The following is a 17,917-nucleotide window of genomic DNA, read 5'->3' as shown; positions in this document are numbered from 1 at the left end:
AAACCCAATGTAAACGCCTTAGTGTTGTTTTTAGTGTTATATAAATAAACAAATATTCATGATGTGGCCGAACGAGTGGGAAATGGCTCCTCTCTTTTACGTTTTCATCCGAAAATCTTCCCACAATACTCTTGACGAACCCTAGCCTCTGCAGAGCTCTGCCACATTTATTTCTTATATGTTCCCCATGACATGTTCGAAGTAATCGCAACTGCCAGATACTTCACTTCACCGGTCGCAGTTATGTGAACACCATCCAGAGCATATAAATAGGGATAGTTGGACGACTTCCGCAAGAAATGCACCTCCATGCATTTGCTCATGTTAAGTAAAGATAAGTAATAAGATCGGATAAATGCCCCTAGGCTAGTGGTCTCATAAATAGATGTGTCACAGGTAGTCACCACGAAGGAAAAAAGGCCAGCTGCTTATGACTATATTACGCCACCACGAAGGCTGGCAAATTAAATATTTGGGAAATGGATAAAGTTAGCTCTTCAAATACTAGCTAATAGATTTTTTTGATCCTGAAAATATTCCTGCTTCGTGCAGGTATTAAATTTTATTGTATTAAAATCTACAATCGAAATAAACAACCTAAAATCGGACGCTATAGTATAAGTAGTCAATCAAACAGATCCATCACGTGATCACGGATTTTGATACTTCCGTCTTGGTCTCTTGGGCAGTTGACGAAAATCGCCCTTGCTTATCTTTACTCTGTGGCGGCCTCTACCTTCATGCCCCCTTCACGTTTGCTACCACCGCTAAAACACGGATTCTGGGATGGAAAGTGGACGCTGACGATTTGAATGAAGTGGCCATTGGGAGGGGAGAGGCATTCCGATCATGTAACAAGAAAACGTGGAAAGAACCTTGAACAGGTTGAACTGTATTCCGGCGATCATTCCATCTTTCAGCATATTTTACGCACGCGTGGTCAGGAAGAATCAAGAAAGTCAAGAAAGATGAAATCCAAGTGGGTGTTTGACACTCCGTTTATGTCATTTCTATTTGGAATACGTGTTAACATATAAATCAGCTGGAGATAGGCAGACAAACCTAGGTACAATGGTCGATGAGGTGCATCACTCGATTCTTTATCTTCTACACTTGCCTCACCATTTATCATGGTTAATATGAGTAGAGATTCTGGGCAGGTAGAGAATTTCGGTTTGCCATATTATCTTAAACGTATTGATTTGCATTCTGGCTCCATAAATTTAATGCATTACTTAAATAGCAGGATAAAGCTTCTCTTTTGGGAAATTATTTTTCTCTTTCAGTCAAGAATTAAGAAATTAGTCTGATACTTGTGAAATAAATTACTTAATTTATGCCGTTAAAAAAACCTAACGTTATTTTTCGATAAATTGTGTTGCTATCGTGGAAATTGAAGGTCAAAATCTTATCATTAAACGGTGAATTGGAATAGTATAAACGTTATTTTCTATTCAACAGTAAATCATTGACATAACTACTTGGAAGCTAAATAGATGTGAAGACCAGGTGCAATCTGACTAGTATTGATTTCTGATATTTTTAGCTACCTAACAATCTCAAGTCCGAGGCTACGCAAGGTGCATGAGTATATGGATCAAGATCATTCCCACCGAGACAGCGAACCGCCCTGTAGGACACGTGTTGTCGTATTACACGTAATAATAGCCATCCACTTTCCAATCCAGAGTTCAACTTCCTCTGCCCACTCTTGATCTGATCCTAATATGCTCTTGATATCTTTGCAAATCAATCTGTTAGGCTCTGGTAACAAATGATTAGAAAGCTTTTACTTCTCCCCTCTCAATCTTTTTTTCATCTACCTTCTTAATTCTGGTAGATCGAGTAAGGCCGTCATTTTAAATGCCTATTTTTCTAATAGAACGGCATAGATTTCATCCATTTAGGGTATTAACTTAGCATTGTGTAACCAAAAATGTTCAAACCGCGCGGGCATGAGTACCTATTGCTTACAATTAGATCACCATTCTATCAGAGGTGTAATATCTCCATATCATCGCCATGCGCGGATTTATCGCAGGTTTGAGGCCCTCCACAAGTTGTGACTTCACAGAAGTCCTTTTCCCCTCGCGTTACTATCTTGGATTGTCCGCGAAGGCCTAGCATCTCGCCTTGGTACATTTCCATGTATAGCAGTAACCTTACAGGAACTCGGAAAGCTTAGCGGTCTGCTCAGTGGCCCGGAGATCCAAAGGTCCGTGGTTTGATTCCCGGTGGAGGGGAATTTTTCCTCCTGGCATCATGTGTAGATCAGACAATTTATCTATTGATGCAATTTTCCGTTTTTGCCTGAGAGCTCGAAAGTTTCTAACCCAGCGCCTGTATTTACGACAGACAGTATGAGTAATGGAGTTTGGCCTTGCGATACAATGGTTGATGCATGAATCACTCCATTAATAATCGTCTAAACTTGCCTCACCGTTTGTCATAGAGCATATGAGCGAGTTGACTGGTGAGACGTGGAAAGTTATGACGTGCTATTTTGTATCTTAAACGTTTTCAGTCGCATTTGGACCCCACAAATTTCATTCATTACTTAAATTGGAGAATATTTCTCTTTTATGAGGCAGAAGAGGTGGTTTCCGAGAGATAGTAAGTCAGTCATGCAAATTCATAATGCCATAGCTAAAAGGTAACTAGTTACAGATGCCATACTTTATGCTACGTGTTACTTATTACTATAGCCGCTATAGCGTACGAAGAGTACCGATTTCGTTTTGGCACAGGCAAACTGGATTTGGCTCCTATTATAATACGTTAGGCGGCTATCATCGGTTTTTCAAGGAGTGGTAGAAAAGGAATTGAAATTTGAAATTATTACGTGCGCACGTAGTAAATGGAGTCATTTACGCGCCGTAAGGATAACTGCACCAACGAGCTGCACAGATGCTGCTACACAAGGCCCCGCGTCTTCATTACTTTTTATTCGGCGAAGGCCCTCTATTCAATAGACTTAATTTGCGTATCGAAAGACGACCCCACGCACGAGCGCGAAGGTCCTCTGTATCTATCGAAGAGAAACGTTTGAAAATGTCTTGTTACCTTGAAAAATACAGCATGCATGTAGTAATACTTCGTGATATAACTGTGAAATATAAAGCATTCTTCGTATTAATAGAATGACCACATATTCTACTTATACTTACGATGTCGTTGGTCTCGCTACATTCGTAATTTAGTGCTCCGCAATTTGCCGCTTCTATTAGTTTAAGAATATGTCAATAGAGGGCTACTTATTCATTTCCTGTTTCTGCGTTTCCGGGATATTCGTGCTTTCTGCTGTTGTTGATGTTTACTATGTTGACCGTGGTGTAAGACTATGTTTCCCTTAATATTATTGCAGATCTGAAGTGGGATGAAGATAGCATACCAAATTATCCATTTCAGTGAGTTGTGCCGACGATTGTGGACGTATATCTGTTGTTAGTCATTATGTATCCGTTCGCGTGTGGCAAATATACTGTGCTGGGGGTCCTTACCTATTGTAATTCCAGCTAATAATTTTAGAGAAGGACCCTGTTAATATACCTCTTGTATTAAATTTGTGAGCGTTCAGAAAATTTGAAAGGCCTTATTAAGTTTGCTTATTAATTACCGAAAGGATATGGCGGCTCTCAACTTGAGCGTAACGTTGGATATTGAAAATTCGTCGGCAATAAATCATACTGTATCGACTCAGCAATGGGGTGAGTGCTGTTTTTAGTTTATTATGCTCATATAAAATTTAAATGGTCCGCTTTTCAATTAAAAATGGAAGGATTGATTGTAAGCGCTACTACGACTCATCGTATGAAAACAATTATTTTGTTCTGTAAGAATGGTGTTTGTTTTATTATCTCCAGAGTCATGATATCTTACCGTTGGTCGTTTCATGCTTTTTAGGCACCCTTGAGGGATTAATTAACATCGGTGGAAGCTGTGGACAATGGAGAGAACCCCAACAACTTCTGTTCCATCTAGCTAACGGCTGCTTTCTGATGTCGTATATTTCACCGCACACGAGGCATGGCGCCCTATTTATGCACTCAGTTCTCATTATAGGTTCGTATAATCTCTCCTGTCCGTTTTTAGTAATGAAGCGTGGTAGATTTGGCGATTGATTAGTTGTATGGAAGCACTGTACATATATATATCTCACTGAATAGGCGGTTGTTCGTTCGTTTTTTTTCTTAATTTTCTTAATTTCATTCAAATCGATTATTAATTCATAAAAACTTTTTATTGAATATTAAACAGCAAACTTAAGTTTCTGCCAGCCAAATCTAAGATATTCTGGAACGTTTCAGGTTTTCTACTATTTTCGACATGGGCATGGAGTGTAGTCTGTGCTCCTGATGTTTTCTCTTGGAACTTTGGTCTTGCTGTTTTAAATGTGATGCAACTTCTTCACACCGCCTACCAGATGCGTCCTGTAAGCTTTGATCCTGAGCTAGAAGAAGCTTACAGATTGCTTTTCCTACCATTTAAGGTAAATGAAGTTCGTCATTGAAAAATTAGTAGCTGCTAAATAATAGCATGCTCTGCTACAGCTTATTTTATTTACTTAAACTATGTGACTACCTTCCCATTATTCCATCCTCTTCAATGGAAAATATTTATTGATGGGTATTTTATTTGAATTTGCATTAATTATCATTTTATTTTGTTTGCTTTTCTCAAGTATTGCGGCCAGTTGTTTTCTGGCCATATCATGCAGAGAATGTTTGTTTAATCAAGTTTTCAAGATAGAAAGTTTCCTGGATTGGAAGAGGGCTCAGGATCCTTAGGCCTTGTCTCTTGTATCTGCCTCTTTTTCCTGCAGGTGACATTGCATTCACTGAGGAGAGATACTCATGAATCATAGCATTTTTTAATTCAGCATGTCATTAGTGTGAGGTTGGTCCTCTTAATTTTCGTCCTCAAAACCGATTTAGATTGTCAAATACATAAATTAATTTGTTTTTCAGTTTTCTTTTATTCTTCCATCACTTTTCCCTGTGGAACTATTCGAGCAATCAGTAATGAAACATCAAAGTTTTCAACTGTTCATCAGTAAGGGTCTTGGATATTCATTAATACTGAGAGCCTATCCATCCATTGACCATGGTAGCAATACACAATTCACATAAGTACCCTTGCTTTCCAATGAATGAGTTGATGCGGAGCCAGGGATCTGATGAACTCTCTGAATGATAATCAATTTCCATGTGATTTACAACCTCATAGCTTAACTTTGAAAGATTATTTTAGTAGCAGCCTATTTTTACATCCATTTTTGGAATGCATGACATTTGCTGCTGTATACACTGTACTTTTGGGAGAGAATTTCACCGAGTATACCACACTTTGGATAGAATGTCATCAAGGCCATTGATGCCAGTTCTCAAGTGTCCAGGTTTATAAAGCGTATCTCTCAGGTGATGTCAGTTCCTATTGGAGGATGCATTTTTGCTTTTACCCACCATACATAGGACAGGGTTGCAAGTCATACTCAAGTGGAGTCTTTCATCTCTATTGAAATTCTTGCCCTCGAGGCTGATCTAGATTGCCTCCTTCGTAAGTCGATCCCAATATCCTTTGGAATGACTCATAAGTGCTGTTTCCTTCCATTGAATGGCATGGTGGAGGTTGATGGAATGCTCTGCGACGGGCAATTTATTAGGTTGACCTAGTTGGACGTGCCGCTGGTGCCTCTTTATTCTTTTTTCGATGTTTCTACTTGTTTCTCCTATATATACCTCTTTGCACTCACAAGGAATGCAGTGGACATCAGGTACTTTCAGGCCAGCAGGGTCCTTTACGCAAACTAATTGGCTCCTAAGTTTATTTGGTGGTAAATTCACTGTCCAAATGTTGTGTTTGTCCAGTATTTGAGAATTTCTATTGGACATTGTGGAAACAGATGGTACGAAAGCCTAGGCAACAAATTTTTCATCCTCTGCCTTTTCCTTGGTTTTCATAAAGGCCCTTTTCAGGCTCATAGAAATTTCTTTGTGGCTATTTGTTCCTAAAAAAGGTCCTCTTGAGAAAACTTAACTCTTCAGGTAGACTTGTTTCGTCAGAGATGGCCTTGGCTCTGTGTATCAGCAAAGAAGGAACCACAGACCATTGAGCTGGTTGATGGTGGCTCCCCCCATTGAGGTAGAGGTTAGTGTGCATTAAAATCCTGTACACCTTGTTGCCCAAACTTCCATTAAAATTAAATGCTTGCCCATGTCACACCACATCTGTTGTATTGAAAAAAATTATTTTATTTTGTTTAGGGTTTTTAATGTTTTTTTTTTAGTTTTTACTTTTCCATTCCATATTTATTGAGGTGGCGCCATGTCAGTTCCTCCTAAAACTTTCAAATCCATTGATTTTAATTTTTCTCATCATTAACTATCGTTTGTGTAATGGTAGTTCTGTTTTTTTCTGCTCTAGTTCTTGCTTTCACCTTGATTGTTTGGATAGGATTGGATGCAGTATAGTTAATATAGTTATCCCTCACAAACAACTTTAAATTGGGTGATAAGGTTTTTTCTGTTTGCATTTTAAATAAAGTGATTTGGGTGCATATACACTTTGTACATGAGTATGTAAAAATTGTACATGAGCTTTATTTTTCATCTATTATTTATTGATATAATTATTTATTTATTAATATCATTTATATCAAGTTATTTCTGTATGTAGTCAATTAACTTTTGATAGGCTCTTGTGATAATATGTTGAGTAAATTCCTCAGAGACAGGTATCATTTTGAAAATTATCTTGGAGGACTGATGTGGAATTGCTCACCTTTTCCTTTTTACCATGAATTTTTTTTTAATTTTTACTTTGATTTTTAAGCTCCTCAAGATAGGTTATTCAAATGTCCAGCATTGCATTTCCCTTAAAGATGTCTAAATATCCTGCTTTCTTCATGCAAGAGAAGTGGCTTTCCAGAACTTTGCTCTTTAGTCAGTGCATAAGTACAAGGTAAAGAAATTTAGTCTTTAAAATGTTTCACAGCATGCATGGATATATTTAATAGTTATAAATTAATTTTTAATACATATTGTCTATCTTTCTCAAGAGGTAATAATATGTCTCTGAGTATGAATTGTTTGTAATTTTAGATAAGTAGATGTCTTTAAATATACATTAATTTTCCTATTTTATTTTGTGGTTATCCTTAACCAGTTTCTTGTAATGGAATATATGGCCATTAAAAATCAAATTTTAAGCACAAGCACTATTTGCCCTTTACATTTTGCATTTTAATTGAGATTTGTTCTTTAAAAATCAATTTTTTATCCACCTGTATTCGTACCCTGAACTACCTGTCGGATACTGTTTTCACCCTCGAGTCTCTTCTTCTTTACTTCAATCTATCTTATTTATTTATCATATTTCTCTAAATTCAATCTATTCTTAATTTTCTAGGGTGTATCAAATTTTTAAGCCATATGTATTAGTTAATTTCCTTGTTTTAAATTATGGTGGAATATTGCTTGAGTATTCGTGATATGCATTCATATGTTGCAAACGCTGTATGTCTAATGAATCTCAGAAGGTCTTCAAACTTAGACTCGTGTCATATGGCTGTAGAGTCATTGCCATCAATCAGCCTTAAAATTCTGTAGTATTATTCTATTTCTTTTTAGAAAAGTTGGAGCTAATGATGTGTTTTTAATTTATTAGCTTCTATTGTAATTTTCATCATTCATACTTGATGTGTATGTACCCTCAGGTGTCTCGACTTCTGTTCAAGAAGATGGTTAGTCCAGAATTTGCTCAGGTTATGTCACTGCATGCTGGAGAAGCTTATGCCATGCAGAATCTGACTAGAACTGATCGCCTGGGACTACTTCTCTCTGGGAAGGTAACACTTAAGTACTACTCAACTGCAGTCACTAAAGTAACTAATCAAGTGTAGTTTTGTTGTGCCAGTCCTTTCAGTTATTAAGTTAATAAATTGAAAAGGTTAAAAGATTCATTTATACAGTTAAAATAGATTTTTTTTCGGTAAAGGGAGCTTTGAGGTCTTTTGAGTTTTTCATGGCTGTGATTTCAATTCTCAAGTAGAAATTAAAACAAAAAATATTTTATCAAGTTGTTAATATTTATGCAATATGTACTTATTGGAAATATATTGATATTGTCTGCTCTTTTGATACTTCCCCAAGTAAAATGAATTTGTACTAATGGTGTTACATCAATCACAATATTTATTCATTGAAAAAAGCAATTTTTTTTATATTGCATCTTTTGATCCATTCATACCCTCTTTACAGACTTTTATAATTACATCGTGAAGAAATCCTTCGTCTCACATCACCCTGTCATATTTTGGAGGAGTTGATTGCTGATTATTTGAGTATTTGTGAAGTTTTTGGGAAGCAATGCTAGTATTGCCACTCACCTGTCCAAATAATTTTCATTGTATCATTTGCCATTTCTATTGCTTGCTTTGATGGAATCCTTTGCCTCTTGTTAGATATAGTGAATGTCAGAGGCAAAAGTATGTAGCAAAACTGGCATAATGGATAGGGATCCATATCATTACCACAGTCCCTAATTTTCAAGTTGGGTGTTTTTTTAAGACCATTTAAAGGTATCATTTAAGCTATTTATTGTTTCAGATTAGGGATGTCTAAGAATTAATTATTTTGTTACACGAGTGATGTGGAGAAACCCTGTCTTATTTTTGTAATTTTTCTGTGGAATTCATTGCTTTTTATTTTTGTTGATTCACTTCATTTTTTATGAACGTTATAGATCATGAAATCAGAGACCCATGTATGGCATAAACTCCTTGCCTCCTCCATTCCTTATTCTTGCAACAATGATGTTTATTCTAGGTGAATGTTCTGGCTGGACAGCAGTTTCTGCATCATATCCATGCATGTGAATTCTTAGATTCTCCTGAATTTGAATCCAGTCGAGCTACCACTGATGACAAATTTAAGGTAAGGATGAGGACCACGAAATACCTAAATTAAAAATTAAAGCTGACAAGGGGAGTGTCTGAAAACCGGGTCTCATATTTTAATCAAATTTTGCCGCATTGTAGTCCTTAGGGAGCTGTTCAACACAGTCATATAATTAAAATTTCGACTATCAAAACATGTGTATAGCAAAAACCCTATGTTTTGCGTCAGGGAAATAATGTACATAATTGAAACTAGGCTTCCGTGTGAAAAAAATGGGAAAACATTGCAGAAAAAGATTTCCATGAATAGAAATAAAAATTTGAGTGAAAATCGTGGAAGTAATGATGAACAGCAGGCTTTTGTAAAATGAAAAGTAGAAACGACTTATGAAAAATAATTTAGGCATTCAAGAATCAAACCTAGGACCTCCAGATGTGAGTCTGAATTTAGTTACTGCACTCTCACCACCGGCCTACCAGTGGCGCCGACTCCATGGGGCCTGAGGGGGCCCGAGCCCCCCCAAAAATTTGTAATGGGTGTGAGGAAAAAATGTGTCAGGCTTGTCGATTTTCCCCGGAGTGTCCAGATATCAAAATTCGAGTTATCAGGGTTCTAATGTTGATCATATGTCTCTTCTAAAACGCTTAAAAAACTTAAACTTCACTACTTATAAAATTTCCCGGGGTAAGATCCCCGGTTTGGCCCCCCCAATATTTTTTGTAAGTCAATCTTTTAATGGCTTCTTTCCATATGAACAAAAATTTGATCACATCAAAGCGTATTCAAAGGAAAAGAGGAGAAATACAAGGTAAACAAACCTTTCTTTAAAGATAGGTAGGTAACAATGATTTTATTTTCATTCTTTGTGATGGCGTTAACGTTTTATTTTTCTTTACGTCCTTTTTCTGTTACTAACCTTTTTAATGTGCAATGTTATCCGTGAGCTGGTGCATCAATGGCAGTGAAAAATAGAATATGGATAATAGGTGCGGTTATAGAATCGAAAGTGTGGTTGTTATTAATTCCATAGTTTACAAGTGCACATAATGTAGTTCCCCTCTTGTTGCTAATACACGATTGCAGTAGAAAGATATCTAAACAACCTTTCCTTAAAAGATAGGTAAGTAAAAATTATTTTTAGCGTTTTATTTTTCTTTACATTCTTTTTCTGTTACAATTTTTTATGTGCAATTTTATCCATGATCTGGGCCTGCGGCCCACCACTCCTACCTGGAAGGTAATCATTTCTACGGGAAAATATTTGGCCTGTAAATGTTTAACTGCGTTTTTTGTTTAAACTATTGGTTATATAACCCCATATGGGGGGTGATTCATGGACAGCTCCCAATGGTCTAAAACACTACGAAGTTTGATTGAAATCTGAGACCCGGTTTTCGGACACATGTTTTTTTTGTTTGTTAGTTAGATAAGTTCAATGTGAAAAGACTGAAATAACGAATCAAATTTTTTGCTTTTTCTTCTTGTCTAGTCTTTGTCATGTATTTTTTGTTGTAATGGAGTTGTTTGAATTCCTCCTTTGCAGTTCTCAGAAATATCTTTGTATTGTAGGTCTCCATTATGGCTGGGACATCATGCCGTTACCTGTGTTGGCAAAGAAGTGCCTTGGAGTACTTACTGGTAAAAGAGACCCATCTCGCCACTGTACTGGCCACTCTTATTGCTCGGGACATTGCTACAAAGCTATATGCGATGAATAGCAAGGTATATGTTAGAGATATGTATTTTCTTTTCGCCGTTCCTCCCTGTCGTTTCCATTAATATTCCTTTAACTGTCAAATAGTAGTTTAATTAGGGTTTACACCATTGTTCGTAAAAAACATTGTTGTGTAATAGTTATACAGTGGGACCTTATTTTTGAATTCCTGGATTTTCTTTGTACTCCCTTGTTGCCTATATTTTGTATCCCATCAATTTTGTCTCCTGTCCTCTTCGTCCGCATTTTACCTTATCACAATTTTTACATTATTTCACTTATAATGTGGTTTTTCTTTAATTATTAGAAGTATTCTTTGGATGCGTTTTTATTCAAATTTATCCTAGTACAGGGTGGCCACCCTTCTGAAAAAAAACCTGGAAATCACTATCCCCATATCTTACAAGTAAAAGTTCAATATATGTGTACATTCCATTTCTAGCATATCATTCAGGTGGTACTTATAATTTAAAAAATCCATTTTCACATCATGAATGTATAACATTGTTTTAAGATTTTACAAGACATAGTTACATTTTTATCTATCTTAAATCACATTATGAAAAGTTCTGAAAAAATGGAAAAATAATCTAGAAAGTCTGGAGATGTAAGGGAATTTCAAATTGATATTTGAGTGACTACCATATGGTATGAAAAAATTGAAAAATGTATTAAGAGTGTAAACAAGTATTTGCAACAGTGGGTTGCAGCCAATAAAGTAAATTGTTGGAAGCTGCTGCTAGATTGCATACACTCAGGAATCTTTCCGAGTATGATTTCTCTCTATTCTTTACAGTACAGCTTTTAAGTTTTATCTGGACTCTGCTTCTTTGTTGGTTCCTTAATGTGTCCTTCTTGAGAAGGGAATGTTCATTGAGCTGCATCAATCAGTTGTGGTGCAGCCTTAATGGAAATAAAGATGTTTATTGCATCGTGTTGTATGTGGTATCATCATGGGCAGAAACAAATTTAAGATCAGGTTCATGCTTCTAACAATTCATTGTTCAAGGTATAGAGTCAATTCGTAGAAGCTGCTTCAAGATTGCCTACAATCAGCAATCTTTCCCTGTAAAATCTCTCTCTAGCTCTTAAGTACAAGTGGAATCTATCCTGTGTAAATGCTTCCTCTAATACTATCCTGTGGAAAAACTTTATTGCAGTACCATAAATTGACTTATTGATACTGGTCAATTTGCTACATGGAATGTTTTATGTTGGCATTTTACAGATTGTGACTGAGAAAGGATCACACTTGGATATTCGTCTTCCAAGCATAGCATCTTGTTTGGCTGCTGCATCTTCCAATGCCCCACCTTCAACATCTAGCCCTGCTATGCCTGTCCTTGGTGGTGGTGGTGGAGGTGGAGGGCTCTCTGGATCTCACACGTCGGCCAAAACATCTCCGCTGTCTCCAGGGGGCACTGGTGAGTTTATCAATATACATACATATCAATCTTTCCCCTATTTTATGTTAGTTTTTCATACCCCCTAACTACAAGGGAATTTGAGGGTAAGCGGGTGGTACTTACACAATTATGTACCGAAATTCATTCACTATGGGCTAGTATTGGTACGGCCCGTGACCTAAAGTCGCAGGTTGCACGTTTTAAAGTGTGGGTTCTTGCCCTTGGTGTCTGGAAGCAAATAATCACACACAAGTATTTAAAGTTTTTAACCCAAAGTTTATTTCTACGAAAAATCCTGAGGTTAAGGCGTTCTCTAAAGCGAAAAGTTACAAATCCTGAGGCATAGTTTGACATAGCTGTATTGCTATTCTGAGATGTCATACTACACATTTATGCATATTTTGGAAATGGAAATCTTCCATTTCCAGATCACTAGAGGCTTATCCTTTAATATTCTTATCTTTTCATTTGAGTTCAAGCATAGTATTCGAAGATATTGCACATTTACCGCTGTGCACAGCTTCAGTACAGGTTTAAGGCCAGTGGCGCCGACTCCTGGGAGTCTTAGGGGGCCCGAGCCCCCTCAAATATTTGTTATGTGGAGGGAAAAATGGAAAGAATGTGTCGGGAAAGAATGTGTCAGGCTTGTTGATTTTCCCCTGAGTGTCGAGTTATCGAGAGTCGAATTTTCAGGGTTCTCATGTTGATCGTATGACTCTTCTAAAACACTTAAATAAACTTTAAAACTCACTATTTATAAAATTTCCCGGGGCAAGACCTCCGGTATGGGCCCTCCCAATACTTTTAAAAAGTCAGCTCTCCTGTTTAAGGCTCTCAACTAGTTGGACTGAAAAGGCCTACCATGTCGTACAGGGGTGCCGACTTACAAAAAATATTGGGGGGGCCCAAAATCGAGGACCTTGCCCCGGTAAATTTTAAGTTTTTTAAGCATTTTAGAAGAGTCATATGATCAACATTAGAACCCTGATCACTCAAATCTCGATATCAGGACACTCCGGGGAAAATCAATAAGCCTGACACATTTTTTCCTCACACTCTGACGAATTTTTTAGGGGGCTCGGGCCCCCTCAAGCCCCATAGATCGGTGCCACTGCCTCTCCTTGAGGTTCAGTTGGTAGACAATATTTCACCCAATCCAGCTGAGCCTCAGCCACAAGGGCGGTAGTTTTTTTTCGATCAACAACAGGTAATGTGCTCACGGAGAGTTTCATGATGCAACGATGGCAAACTATTCAGCCATCATTAGTACCTTATCATCCCCTGAGGTCATGAATAGTCAACGTGGATTTTCACTATGGAGTGGATTCACGTGAAGTCCATGAAAAAGGGGAAGGTGATTTAACTTCTTATAATATCTTAACCATGGATGCGAGCACTTTCTACTGGCCATTTACATTGATTGTACGGAGGATAAGGAGTGTAAAATGACGGTAAGATATCACAGCGACGTTTAACCCTATATACCAGGGTTGCCGACTTACAAAATATTTGGGGGGGCCCAAACCGGGGACCTTGCCCCGGTAAATGTTATAAGTAGTGAATTTTAAGTTTTTTAAGCATTTTAGAAGAGTCATATGATCAACATTAGAACCCTGATCACTCAAATCTCGATATCAGGACACTCCGGGGAAAATCAACAAGCCTGACACATTTTTTCCTCACATCTGTGACGAATTTTTGGGGGGGCTCTAGCCCCCTCAGGCCCCACTGAGTCGGCGCCACTGATGTCGTACAATGCCATCTAGTGCCACAAATTTTGTAAAATTGCCATGGGAATTCAGGTACCTGGATAGCATAATGATCTGCGCGGTGACCTTAGGTACAGTCCCAGACACAAAAATCTTAACATCCAGAAGCTGAAAAATTTTCTGAAAGTCCCAAAGATATGCCAAATTGGCTATGCTTCCGAACCATTCCTCCGGATATGAGAACAAAAATCCCTCTGTGTTGGGATAGAGGGCCTTTTCTTTGGTGCAGTTGGAAAGGAGTGTGCAGGTCTTCAAGGTTGGGAATTTAATGGAGCAAAGTTACTTTTATGATGGGGTGTGCAAGACTCTTGGTCTCTAAGCGAGTGTGATTTCCTCTTGGAGTTGAATTACAAAGTATTCTGTAGCTGTCACTTCCTCCATGGAGAGAATGATTTTTGCGTAATGCTGGGTAGGACATGTCAGAATACAATTAAAAAACTATTTTGTCACAACCATTGAATGTGTCATATTAATTAATTAGAAATGCCCTTGCAACCGCAGCTATATCGGATGTTTGACTGCTATGCTTCTTCTTTCAAAGAATTGGAGGTAGCAACCCCTAGGCAAGGATATATTATGAGCTCATACACGTGTATCAAAGTTTCCCTTTAGAATTTGCTATTTTAAAGCAGAACTCTAAACGGTAAAACACTGGATTCATGTCAGTCGGGGAAGTAAAAATTGGGACCAGAAATCATGGAAATGTCTGCAATGTTAGTATGTGGCCAAGACAAAACTGTGGAGCCAAAAGGATGAAAATTTTGGTTGAACATGCGGATCGTGGCTGTGTTCAAGCAGTGAGGTAGGCATTTTTTCCTCCTCCTGGTGGGGTGGCAAGGGCACTTATAACTTGACTTTATTTCTACAGCTCCTACTTCTACTATTGCTTGATGCATTTTTCTATAAAATCCTTAAAATTTGGACTTGAAATCAGGGAAAAGTTAGAGAAATTGATTATAGTAAGTTAGAATGAATCCTGATTGGCTGATAAATCAGACCTTGGCAGTATTCACAGATCCCACGAGCCGCGCCGGAGCTCCAGGCTATGGACAAGGGGGGGTTAAGCTGGTAAGGGGACTTATTAACCTTTCAGCAGTAGTTGGGGTCCGAACAAAATAACCATTTATGTATCTAGTGTAAATAGGATTCCCATGGGGGAGGGACTTTTAGCATCACTTGACTGTTCTCGGTTCAAAACCTGAACAGCCCCTTCTAGCCCCTCTCTGGATCCTCCATTGTCCACGAGGACCAGTATATCAATATATTGGCTACCTGGCAGGAAAAGGGTTAATACAGTGGAGCCCCGATAAATCGTTCCTGCATTCATCCTGCATTCCCATTCCTCGTCCCAAATAAAGTTCCATAAAGGCAATGTAATTTTTTTCCGCATCCATCGTTCCCCAAAGTATCGTTTTCCCGCATTGATCGTTTGAAGATCGCGGTCCCGTCCTATAATTTTCCCGCAGCCATCGTTTGATTAAAATGAGACAAAGTGTTTGCAAAGTGTTATTTGTGGATAATAAAGACAGACACCTCCAGGAGATAGAATTACTATAGGGAGAAGCTGAGTGCCGAGTGGGATAGTTACATTAGCGCATTTCCCAAGATCCGCTATCCCCCCTCCATTCAGCACTCTCTTCCTGATGGCTAAAGCTGTGTGTGACTTGGTATCTTTTCAGTTGCCAGTGCAGGAGGGAGTGAAGATTGGTCGGGTCCAGAAGGGATGAGACCGTGGAATTGGGGTCGAGAGATACCATCACGGGCGACAACAGACCCACGTTTGCCAGCCCTCATTGAACCCTATCAAGAGCTCCCTTCCAGTGATGTTGAGAGCTGGCTAGAATCCAGTTCTAAATTTTATAGTTGTGAGATGGCTGATGCTGAATGATGAATATTTGAGGTCAACTTCACCTTTCATTTAATAAAGTGACTACTTTCCTTGAATCTGATGTTGTTAAAGTATCTTTGGACTGGTTTGTTAGAAAAAAAAATCAGTGTGTGCTCAGAAAGTGAATTTTTTCCCTTTGCTATGGTGATATTTTATGCCTTGGTACATTGATTTTGTATGTTATAATTGTTATCAAACGTTGATTATATACTCATATGTATGTGTTCAAACATTTTGTCTAGCTTCTTATGGAATCTCATAACTCATATATAAGACATCTCCATTGGCAGGTACATCAAGTGGAAGAAAGTAAGTCCATCTTACCATAATTTATTATTATTTGTGAACTGAGAAAATGGTAAGGTCAAATTGTAATGAAAAACTAATGTGTATTTTTATGAATAGTGCAAGGTGAATGCCTGAAGAAAAAGGTGTCAGTAACATCATATCCATAATTATTTTCAAAACATTCTTATCTATAACTCTCAAAATCTTTATCCTCTCCTCACTGTTTTAAATATGCGTAGCACTATGTTTGTTTACAAAGCTATGAACTCATTACCACATGCGTAGTTACTTTTAGCATCGCTTGACAGTTTTTGATTCAAATCAGGTTCACAGATAACCTGTCAAGTTAAGCTGGCTAATTTTAATTTTGCTGTGTGCCTGTAAATATTTACAAATACTCGATGAATTTTTCCAAATATTTACCACTGTGTGATTTATTAAAGTAAGTTTTCATTTTCTCCATGTGGAAAAAACTTAAGAATAAGTGTACTGTGACACGATGCATTGCAACTAAGATTACACTCCAACAATAACAGAAACGTATGCAACAATTTCCTTAATTGCTTAAATTAATAATTATTACTTCATTTGTTCAGTTAAATAAATTTTTAATCACTTTTTTTTCATCGTCATGAAGTCTAAGGAAAAAGTTAAGAAATGAACTTTGAAGTTTCTCTACTATGTAGTTTGTTTAAAATGAAAATAATATTTGATTTCATGATAACATAGTGAGGATGATCATAAACTGCAAAAATATTAAATATAGTTGTTAAACGGATTAGCAACAGTTTTATGATATGGCTGGTATGATGAGGGTAGCAAGATTTTTCTTTTGAATGTATAAGTCTCAGATAAGAATACAAAATTTATTTCATACTTATCTGATGCTATTTCTTTGCATTCAAGAAATAATTTTAATGAACCAAGGCTGACTTTCTTGACAAACTTGGTTCATTTTTATGAACCGAGATTGATCATGATCATCTTGTTATACATTGGCCCTCTATTGGCTACCAATCAGTGGCCTAACTATGGTAGGGGGATGAGGGGATAGATCGCCTCCAAAGCCTCAGAGATACTAAAAAATATTTTAAACTATTGTCTAGTTTTGACACATAATATCTGCATCTGCTTAAAGTTAATTCTTAGTGCCAAAATAATGTAAAATGTATTTCCAGGCATATCACTTTTCAAAAATTTTCCTGAATCCCCTGTTGCCACGATGCAAAACATTATCATTTAGACATAGGGAGGATATTGGGCTGACATAAGAACACTGGCAAATGATATTGGCCCAACATTTGCCAGTTGCGTGGCTACTTTGGTGTCCAAGCTGTCCTCTTATTAAGGCAATATGTAAGCTGAAGTATATTTTTTTCGTGATTATTGTATTTAATATTGATTTTATTAGGAGTTCACAAAACATGTTGGTGAAATGCAGGTCTTCTGTTAACGATGGAAAAATGGGCCTTGCCTTTGAATTAAACGTCTGAGTAGTGGTGATGAAATATCCTACCAGTATTCAGCTACTAAAAATGTACAGTAAATATTTTAATTCATCCTGTGCCTACTCTTTATAATGCTTATAATAAATTTTTATGTAATAATATCTCCAACATAGATTTCATTATTATTAACATTGGGAAGCTTTTACCATCTCATACAACATTCTGATGTTAGTGATTTTTTGAGCTGTTACAGTCAATATTTCATAGAATTTCAGTGGCAGCTATACTTGGGGTTGATATTTTTGTTCACAAGTCTACATTACGAAGTGTGCAATTCATTCGTCTTACAAAAATACGAAATTTAAGGTAGAATCCCATAAAGCCAATCAGGGGCGCAGCCAGGAATTAAGGCTGGGGGGGGTTAAGGTGCAACCAATACCGGGGTGTGTGGTGGTATGGAATACCCACCAGGATAAGCGGTATGTGCGAGATTAATAAATTGCAGAA

At 37.4% G+C, this 17,917-nt stretch overlaps 1 protein-coding gene across 1 annotated transcript; it reads left to right on the top strand.

The window, feature by feature from the left end:
* The first annotated feature begins 3,259 nt into the window (after positions 1–3,259).
* LOC124157546 (popeye domain-containing protein 3-like) lies at positions 3,260–17,578 on the top strand. Its single transcript, XM_046532370.1, has 9 exons — positions 3,260–3,407; positions 3,623–3,707; positions 3,904–4,062; positions 4,308–4,489; positions 7,715–7,846; positions 8,826–8,933; positions 10,467–10,619; positions 11,840–12,035; positions 15,466–17,578. Exons 2-9 carry the CDS (start codon positions 3,626–3,628, stop codon positions 15,672–15,674), a joined length of 1,221 nt encoding a protein of 406 aa, XP_046388326.1. The 5' UTR covers positions 3,260–3,407; positions 3,623–3,625; the 3' UTR covers positions 15,675–17,578.
* Positions 17,579–17,917: the final 339 nt, after the last annotated feature.

This window comes from Ischnura elegans, chromosome 4 (genome assembly GCF_921293095.1).
Source record: "Ischnura elegans chromosome 4, ioIscEleg1.1, whole genome shotgun sequence".
NCBI classification, from domain to species: domain Eukaryota; kingdom Metazoa; phylum Arthropoda; class Insecta; order Odonata; family Coenagrionidae; genus Ischnura; species Ischnura elegans.
This window is presented reverse-complemented; position numbering and strand designations above follow the sequence as displayed.